At 48.3% G+C, this 10641-nt stretch overlaps 1 protein-coding gene across 1 annotated transcript in view; it reads right to left on the reverse strand.

The window, feature by feature from the left end:
* Positions 1-1239: 1239 nt before the first annotated feature.
* Positions 1240-10641, reverse strand: part of st8sia1 (ST8 alpha-N-acetyl-neuraminide alpha-2,8-sialyltransferase 1) — a gene marked incomplete at both ends in the record, with an annotated part of 11237 nt that continues 1835 nt past the window's right edge. The window contains 4 exons of the mRNA XM_080022706.1: positions 1240-1720; positions 3492-3584; positions 5345-5454; positions 10627-10641. The exon at positions 10627-10641 is cut by the window's right edge and continues 130 nt beyond it. Of these exons, the coding sequence (XP_079878832.1) occupies positions 1240-1720; positions 3492-3584; positions 5345-5454; positions 10627-10641 (699 nt within the window). The remainder of the gene's footprint in view (positions 1721-3491; positions 3585-5344; positions 5455-10626) is intronic.

Consider the following 10641-nt stretch of genomic DNA (forward strand, 5'->3'; position numbering starts at 1 on the left):
ATCGGCAAAAATACAATGACGTACCGCACGTGCTGGGCTTCTTTCTCGCTTCCCTTTTTTTTCGAGGGCTAGTTTTCATCTGGCGGCACACCAGAATATTCTAGGCAAGTAGTGGGAGTGCTTAAACACTCCGTTTTTAATGCTTCCCACTTAAGAAAAAAAAAAAAAGGCTGAATACAGACGGCGCGGAGCCACATTTCCTATCTTGGTACTTCATATCTTCAACCGGACATTCAGCATTCAATTCCAGTTATTTTCAATGTGGCCACCGCTCTCCTCCCCCTCTTTTTTTCCACTTGGATTTTTTTGTCAGTCTTTCAGTGCCTTTCATTATTCCCTGTGGTCCTACACTCCTCCTGCCGCTGTGTGACAAAGACACGGCGGGGGGTTTTGGCCCAGCTGTCCCTTATATCTGTCAGATACAGTAGTCAGTGCACAAAACCCAGCCCCCCACTCCCGCTCCTTTCAACGCAGCCATTTCCACCCTCCCTGGTCCCATCTGAGGCCGTCTCTCTCACACACGCACGCACACACACACGGACGCACACACACACACACACCACACTACACACACACACACACACACACACACACACACACACACACACACACACACACACACACACACACACACACACACACACACACACACACACACACACACACACACACACACACACACAGCAGCAGCAAATGAAATCCCATTTGTAATAGCAGTGCACACTCACCTAAACACACACCAATCCACAACCCCCCCCCCCGCCACACACGCACGCACGCGCGCGCACACACACACACACACACACACACACACACACACACACACACACACACACACACACACACACACACACACACACACACACACACACACACACACACACACACACACACACACACACACACACACACAAGCACATGAATCTACATAAAATACACACACGTGCAGCCTCTCAGTAGTTGGGTGGGAGCAGGCATATAGCAGCTTCAGGGAATGTCCAAATCTGATTTACTATGTGTGTGTTAGCCTTGGGAACTGTGTGTATGGCTGCGATCCATTTCTGGTCTAGCTAAATTTACTTGATAACTAGGGATGGGGCTGGGGTTGGGAGGTAGGTAGGCGGGATTGGCATTGAGGAGTCCCTAGGCACTGCTGAGGTCAGGGCTTGGCTGGACCCCAACTTCCTGCAGCACGACAGGTCCGACACCTTCCTCTATATATCCGACCTTTCACCTGCTCTAACTCCCTCCCGCCCGAGGGGGGCAGTGTCCCACCTTCACGCGCAGCGTGCCGGTCTTGTGAAGGTGCCACAGCTGGACAAACTCCTCGGGCATGGCGTGGAACCACTTGTACGGCAGGATGTTGTCATAGTAGTGGTGGCTGACCGGCTGCTCGTCCAGGCCGACGGAAAAGGGCCAAAACCCGTAGGCGGTCACCTCCTCGCACAGCCCCAGAGCCAGGCTGACCAGGAACAGCCCCGTGGAGAGACGCCTGGCGTGCACGCCGCGGGCCTTCCAGAATTTACCGACCGTGCGCAGGAACTCCGGATTGGCGAAAAGCATGGTGAGGTTGGAGGATGTGTCCGCCAGGGTGTAGTAGGCGCGCAGCGACGGCTCGGTGCCCGTCTTCATGGAGAAGGCCGGCATGTAGATGTAGCTGGAGCCGTAGACCTTCATGCTGTCCACAAAGGCCTTACGCGACCACAGAAGGTTCTGGAATCTGGTGGAGAGAGTCAAGGAAAGAGGGAACTTACATGAAAAACCCAGTTTGACTTGGGGTGGGAGTGAAGGAGCGAGGGAGGAAGTGCCACTGCCCTTTGTGGTTGCAATTCTGAGTTAAAGATCAGGAGGTCTGCTGGACACTGACAACATAGAGTATATCTTCTTTCTGTTCCTTGACTACCTAACAGCACTTATCTGTACAGCTGTACATAACCGTCTCCATAGATGCAGTACATACCCTCTGATATTATTGCTCTCACATACATTGTACATAATACCATAGACCACTGGTGATGCCTTTTGGATTATTGTATGAATATACTTTTAGACACTGGCTTCATTTTCAGATTATTTTCGGATTATTCTACATACCAGTTTTCCCCCAGAGCTGCCAATGAGCATGTCCCTGCACACCGTATTGCACAATAGAATTGCACGGCTTGAAAAGCAAAAAAAAAAAAAAAAAGGCAGCGGCGTGTTGTCGCCTGCAGAGAGCGGGTGCAACTGAAGCGCATTTCTAAGACTTTCCAGTGATCTGTATATCATATTTTTACATTATTATTAGGGGTCCAGCCCATAGGTAATTGTACAGCAGCCCCCCATTGTTATTGTTAGAGGAAAATTCATTTTGAAGCCTAAAACTATCTGGAAAACCAACTTCTGCATAACACATGCGCACAATATTCCAAAAAAAACTATGGACGTAACTACCTGACGGAAGTCCACAATGTTTGATGCTCGTACGTTTACTAAATTGTGATGCATTTCACATAACACAAACAACTGTAATATGTACAATTTTACATTTTCATGAAATGCCTAAAATCAAAATAACTACTGTCCGACAAGTATTTAACCTGTTATATGTATTTAAGATTGATAATTTTTTAAACAGGCAAGTGTAGAGCAGTGGTAAATGCGTGATGACTCCAATGGAGACCCCCCTCCCCATTCCCCGCTGGCCCACAGATTATTTACTTTGCCACATGGATCATTGCGATCAGACGCAAAACAAGTGCAAATAGCACTCAGCGGCGAAAACTTTATGGGCGTATTTGTGCCGCCATATCATCGGCGCCATATCTTTTGTGAGTCGGACGTTGAGATCGGCGCAATTCGTGGCGCTATTAGCGGCCCCGGTGTCTTCAAGCAAATAGCTTTCTGAGCAGTCGCCAACCCAAAACCGCTACATTGAAGATGCATGCACGCACGCACGCACGCACGCACGCACGCACGCACACACACACACATACAGGCGTAGATGCATCATCACTCGGGAAAACTGCTCAGAATCCTCCGTCGGTGGTTAACATGACGTACGAAAGAAAGACACAAAGAGGGAAATTAGAGAGATAGAGGGAAAACAAGTTCTAATTCGAGATACTTTGGTGAAATCAAACTCCACGAGAAGAAGAGCTGGGGGGGGGGGGGCGGGGTCGCTTGGACAATGTGTCGCTTCTTCGGGGCTTAAATCCATGCCCTGATGGAAAACCACAGCCAAGAATTTGTAGCTGCAAGCTCTTTAAAAATGATTTAATCCGGAAAAACCCCACATGAATGCATCCCCATCCGGGCCACGCCGTTCAGACACACTTTGATGAGGATCTGCGGCCCTATTGCACCTCAGCACCTTGTCTTCCAGTCGTTTTCCGGCGAATGCAATCACACGATCACTGAAATAATCAACTGTTGTGGCTGAGAGAATAAGCCTCCGTCGCGGCCCTAAATGTGCTCATTTTTTACGTGGTGCACGGCTCGTGTGAACTCACCTCTTCTCTATGATGCTGGGGTTGGCTGTGACCAAATGAGTCTTTGTTCCCACGTCCTCCGCGTACTCTTTAGAAAGTGGCGGGAGGTTACACCTGGACGCACAAAACAGTTTATCACTGGGTGGTTAAAAGAAATCAGCGCCATCCATACCCATCTGGCTGCGCCAAATCTTCCGCCTCGAATGCAAAGTTGGCCGAGTTTCGGGTCCAGCTTTGCATTCGAGTACTCTTCAGAGCGAAAAAAAAAGTCTGCTTATGATCGGAGTCATCTACCAGTAAAGGGCAATGTAGAGAACGGTTGTCTCTCATATGAGATGACAAAAACAAGGAAAAAAAACCCAACACACATTTTTACCACTTCAGCGGGCACAAGGAGTTGTTTATTAACTACCACGGTCTGATTCAAGCCTGTTATTCGACCACGCCGACTCACATCGTTGGTTTGGCACGGTGGCCCTACGTCCAATTGTTTTTCTCCATCACCAGAGAAACGAACAGGCTGTGGTCCCACAAGTGGGATCTGTGTTCTGACTTCAAGTCTTTGCCACACTTCAACGACGCTAAAAACAAAACGTCCGTCCGCAAGGTTGATGAAGTCGCGTTCATCTCCCGCTTCTCACTTCTTTTTTCATGACACACTCGCTGCTTCTACTCTGCGGTTTTACTCCGAATTGACCAGCCTTCATTCCTTCAGGGTTCTCTGTCTGCTTCTTCCATCTAGCTATCCATCCATCTCAAAGGATATCTCAAAGGAAATTGCAAATATTGAAATAAGGCAAAGGAGACAGTGGCACGGTGGCACTGCCCTTGCACTGCTGCCTCACGGCAAGAAGGTCCTGGTTCGATTCCCTGTTGGCACCGCGCTCCGGTGGCTTATCTCCCAACGAGGGGCCTTTCTGTGTGGAGTTTGCATGTTCTCCCCGTGCTCAGACGGGGGTTCCTCCAAATATCACCGTAAGAACCCCCACTAAAAGCATGCACAAGATCGTTGTCTGACCAAGGATGGACGCTGAGGTGGGTCCCCAGGCGCTGTAAGCTGCCCCCCCGCTCCTGGCCTGACCTCTGGAGGAAGGACACGCCTCGATGGGAAAATGCGGAAAACACATTTCACGACCTCCATTGCGTGTGTGTGTGGTGGCTGCATGTGTTGTGGTGTTTGTGTGAAAAATAAAGATGAGCTAAAAAGCTTGTCCAGTTTAATCTTAAAGACATACTACAAAAAAAAAAAGGCGCTGTTCAGCTGAGTTTAGAACCCGTTTATCCTTTCTTCGGTTTAACCTGCCATCTCTCTGTCTGTCTGTCTCTCTCTCTCTCTCTCTCTCTCTCTCTCTCTCTCTCTCTCTCTCTCTCTCTCTCTCTCTCTCCCGCACTCTCCTGGAAGCACTGCACTCGTTCACGCGCAGAGTTTGTCCGCTTGGTGCTTGTCTTCCTCCTCAAACTTCTTGACCTACATTAGATCTGTTATTTGCATCTGTTCTCTTGTCTCATGCCCTGTCATCCTGTGGCCCACTTTTTCCCTCCCCTCTCTCTCTCTCTCTCTCTCTCTCTCTCTCTCTCTCTCTCTCTCTCTCTCTCTCTCTCTCCTCTTCAGCATCTTTTCACTCTTGGCGAGATGTGATACCATCTCTCATTATTTCTGATGGCTGATGGTCTGGGGGGGCTGTTCTCTTGGACACCAGCAAGTCAAATCCCATTTGTAATAGCAGTGCACGCTCAGAGGCGCGCGCGCACACACACACACACACACGCGCGCGCGCGCACACACACACACACACACACACACACACACACACACACACACACACACACACACACACACTAACACACGTTCGTTCCATTTCACTATCTCTCACCGCAGGATGAAGTCAGCCCGGTCAATGTCCTGTCCACAGCTGCTGTGTCTGAGGATTCCGCCGTTGCCCACCACGGCGCACTTCTTCAGGGGCAGCTGCAGAGGGTTTTTCTGCCGAGGGGAGAAACACACATGTCCTGACGCAGGATCGTGAAACGCAATGACGTCAAATCCTAAATGAGATCGACAAATAAAAGGGGCTTCTCTAAATTAAGGCCGTTGTCTTTGTCACCTGATGTCCCATACCTGTGGCCATACACCATACTTAAGTGTTGTCTTAGTTCAACGCATCTTATCTAATCGACTGTAATATTCTGTCCCGGCTCCATGTGCCGAGAGACAAACCAGGAAGGACACGAACAGAGGTCAACCTGAGGACCTGGAGGTCATCAAGCTACCACCAGAACAGACCGTCTTGTTGTTCCCTTTTCCCCACCCCTCATTGTACTTCTTCAATCCAGGCCGACGGTAACTTCATCCTACTTTACTGGCGACTGTCTCCTTTGCCTGTGGACTGAGCTCCAAAGTTCATACATTCAGGATGTATACAATCCATTCAGTATCTTGGGACTCACGTTGCCAAAAAAGACGGACACCGCTCTCCGCCCACCCACGCCGCCATCGTGCCGATGCTTAGTAACAGTCGTGTTGTGTCTCGTGGTGTCACAGTAAAAGTTGGTGATTTACAGTGGAAATTAGCCTTGGTTCTTGTTATATAGTAATGTTTGGGATAGTACAGTCTAGGTAAAGGTTAGGGTAAGCGTTACCAAAGTCACTGCCGGAGAAGTCGTCATGGTAACGTTCCAGCCAATCAGGTTGCTGCTACCAAGACGAGGCTTGGACAGTGCTGTGTCAGAAATCATTGTTTAAGCTAAAAAGGCACTAAACAACCAGCCATGACCCTGCCTTTGCAGCCGATTCCCCTATCATCATCCCCGTAAGCACCTTGTTCCAGACAGCATTTAATCCATTACTGAGGCCGAGGGGGAATTCCACTGCCTTTGGTAGCACAGGCCAAGGGTCTTTTTTCTCTCTTCTTGTCTCTCTTTTTTTTTTTTTATTACTTTTAGCTGTTGAGGTCAGCTGTATTTGGCGGAAACAATTGTGCTCATTATTCCCTTGGGCACACACTACGGCGGATACAAGCATGCACACACACACACGCGTGCGCACACACATGCACGCACGCACACACGCACTCATGCACGCACGCACGCACACACACACACACACACACACACACACACACACACACACACACACACACACACACACACACACACACACACACACACACACACACACACACACACACACACACACACACACACACACACACACAGACCCCTCCACTTGCCCCAGGCTCTCTTCTGTACCGTGACTAGGGGTGGTTGAGTCGAAGGCCATACCCTGCCAAAGGCACTCCAAAGATGGAGACCCAGGAAGGCGGGGGGGGACGAGGCTCCAAACTCTCAAGGCCATTGATTGAGCTGTCCTAAAACAACCCAACCCTGCTTTAAACCTCTTCAATCTGTCAATCGTGGCGCTGACAACCAACCGTCTTACATTCGGTATTGACTTTCAAGCTTTCAGCAGAGCTTTCCTAATGGCAGCAGTGCTCTAAAGCTGGCTATCGGTTAAAATATCTTCTATACACTTACTTCGATATCTTTGATACACGTTCCTTAAAGATAGCTTAAATATAACTTTTTTCACTTTCACTTATTCTAAGTTTTAATTTGGGCTCAGTAAAGACTAGTTCCAAAACTTAGTATTAGTAGTAGTCATGGCAAAAGTTAATATTTGTATATACAAAAATGTCCTTGTGGTCTAATTGGTAAAGAGAAAGTTTGTGTGAGTGAAATGCATTTGACAAAAGGACTATGGCAGCCTACGTACAGTACAGAGAGCCATGCGTGGGGACAATCTGTGCACGCGTAATTACAGTAGGCGAACCAGCAATTTGCAAGCAGAGCCCTAATTGGCACATTCCTTGGCAGGTGCCTGTTTTGGTGCCATGCTCGGCGGCTGCCAGCTTTGTTGTGCCACGACTGGGTGCTCACGCCCAAGCCTGTAATCAGAGCATCGCTGGCCACCAGGGAGACGGGGGTGGACCAGAGAGAAAAGGAAAGAGGAGGAGGAGGAGGGGTCTCCCTGTCTCCCTCTCTATCTTTAATTTTGGCCAATTGTTGTAGTTTATCCAAAAGCTCTCCATTTTGCGTGGACGGCACTGTGTTGGTGATCGTGAGAGTGATTACCATAAAGAAAGACGAATGTAGAAGTCGGTTAGACAGCACTCCAGCACTTGGTTATTATAAGACTGTTGACCTCACCCGTCGTCCGGGCGCTATGGATGCGCACAACCATTTTAGCACGTCAAATTAGGGTCAAACATTCCTCATGTTAAACGAGAAGGAAATGGCACCGCCGAACGCCGATCAGGACTAGGAGATTAAATGGGGAATGTCACAGCACCTTACACATGCAATTTTTGTGTTTGTTTGGGAAATACTACTTGAGGATGAAATGTTCCATCATCCATCGCTACACAGCCTTGGTTCAGAGACATTATGTTCCTCTCAACACGACACTGTCTCCTCCCTGAGTGACGAGGAGAAAGAGGGACAGTGCGACGTGCCAGCCAGGCTCCATCTCTGCCTCAAAGCTCGCCAATGGCCCCCCGGGGGGGGGCATGAGGCCGATAGTGGCTTTTCCTTCCTCTCCTCCAACCCATTAACACCTCCTTCTAGGAGAGACACAAAAAGACGCGACTTCACTGGGGGTTGATCCGGGTGCAATTAATCACGGAAGGATTCTTCTTCTTTTTAATCTTTTTTTTTGCTGATCTATAAATATGATTTCCGTGTTAATCCAACCATCCACGGGCATGAATGCAATTCTACACAGTGCTCTGTACTGGGCGTGCATTCAATGTAGGGGAATCTGGATCAAATTAAACAATGGCGTTCCGTGTTAAAGGGGGAATGGTGTCATACTGTGCAGCTTCTGGCAGTGCCTTTTTTATTTGTTGTCATGAAAAAAAGGGAGATTGGGAGATATGCTGTTTGAGTAATTAGAACCTGCTTTGGTGGTTAATATGTATAATTGTAGTGTGTGTCTTAGTAACAAGTATAGGTCAAAATGTTTGTCGTAGATGAGAGTGACTACGCCATGCAATAAATGGAAAAAGGTTGCATGTCAAAGTGATTAGAATAGAATAGAATAGAAAATGAATGACAACAGGGAAAAAAGAAAAAGAAAGCATAGAGGACCCAACACTTGAAGCCTCCACGCATCGATGTGTATCCGTTGTTCACTAGGACACGTCCTTTCACTTATACATGCGTACACGCCCCTTTACACACACACACACACACACACACACACACACACACACACACACACACACACACACACACACACACACACAATTCAAATGTATACACATGTGCAGGCTGCTGGGCATCTTGCCCTCTAACCATGACAATTGATGTGTGTCCAGAGCACGTGAATAATTGTAATTCGCACAGAAACAATTTCCTGGCAGCCCCCGCTCTCCTTGGAGGGCATCTGTCTGCTTTAGAGGTCTGCCTGGGGCGCTCTCGCTCCATCCCCTGTCCCTCCGACGCGACTCCATTATGGTTCAAGCAGGATCCGTGTCAAATCCCAGAGCTCCATCGATAGTGTCATTTTCTGCTGATGAGGAAAATGACTTTTTCCACCATCCGGTCTTACTTTGACTCAGTCGGAGGACTGAGTCAAAGTAAAGCTAAAGATCAAGTTTACTTTCCGTGGCCAGTCGCCAATCCAAACTCAGTCCAAACTGGCAACCTCACACATGTCCCAGTGCTGTTCCTCTTCCTCTATTGTTTTGGTTTCTATGGTAAAGAGTCGGAACTCAACTTAAGTCTACGAGATTTTTTGTTGTTGTTGTTTTCCCTACAATCAGAGGACATTTCAATTGCTTTCCACCAGACTGGAATGTGTCCTCAGAGTTGGAGGTGTCGACAATCACCGTGTCATCCAAATACTTGGAGACTTGTATTGAAGAAGAAGAAGAATCTTTAATGATCACACAACACACCACTCTACAACACATGCACATGCTTTTTGGATGGTGGCCGGTGAAATGAGGCCTCTGCATTGAACCCATCCTGGCTTGTCCTTCCTCCGGGGGGGCAGCCATTCGTCTACGCGCCCGGGGATGTGTACACGACGATGATGTGTGCATGTTTTTGGTGGGGGGAAACCCCATGTGAGCACGGGGAGAACATGCAAACTCCACACAGAAAGGCCCCTATTTGGGAGATAACCCGCCCGGAGTACGGTGCCAAAAGCGCCCCCAGGCGGGAATCGAACCCAGGACCTTCTTGCTGCCACCGTGCCACAATGTTTTCTTCTATGACACCTTCCAGTTCTGCTCTGAAATCTTATTGATTAAATCTACCAAATCAGATGTTGGGAGTGGAAGACTGTTTGCAGTATTCCTCCGACTGTGGGCCAGGATCATTCCGCCTGGTTGAAGCTATTTGGTACTTTCCACGCATCTCTTACATGTCCTACTTTAAACACTCTTCAAACTCTTTCTCCGCTTGCTTGTTTGTTGAGTTGTGCTTGGATGTTTTTGCCTCGATTGAAAAAAGCCATTTCTTCTCATGGTCTTATGAGATCCTTTGTCATCCAAGGCTTATTGGGAAAGTAAAACCTTTACCCTTCTACTGCAAGAGCTTCATCACAGAAATGTATATAGCTTGTCACTGACTTTAGAGCTTCATCTACGGTGGCATTCTGGGAAAACACCTCTCAATCCGCGCGCTTGAAACACTCTTTTAAACGCTTCCGTCCCATCGTTTGACAGTTTCATAAACCAATCCTTCCCTTTGCAATCTTAAATAGTGCGTTGTAGCTGTGTCTCAGTTATGCATTTTATACTGGCATCCCTTGAAATTGACGTTGCATGAAGTTCATCTATTTTAAATGAGCTGTCTGTCCGAAACGAAGGTTGGGTCTGGTGTTTGTGTGTGTGCATGTTCACATTTATCTGTGTGTGTGTGTGTGTGTGCTGAGGTGTGGCTGGTGCGGTAAAATCAGGATAAGAAAAGCACCAGCAGCATAGTGTGTGAGGTTTACTAAAACCGAGGCGATGGACCTCAGTGTGACCCTGCAACATGAGTTCAGATGGACGCGGCCGCCTTTGGGGAACACTGAACTGAAATGGAAGCTCAGGTGTTTGCGACCCAGCACACACACGTCGACACCCCTCTCCCCGAAACGCGGGCCTACCTGCACAAACAGCGG

Source organism: Zeus faber (assembly GCF_960531495.2).
Source record: "Zeus faber genome assembly, chromosome: 21".
Lineage (NCBI taxonomy): Eukaryota > Metazoa > Chordata > Actinopteri > Zeiformes > Zeidae > Zeus > Zeus faber.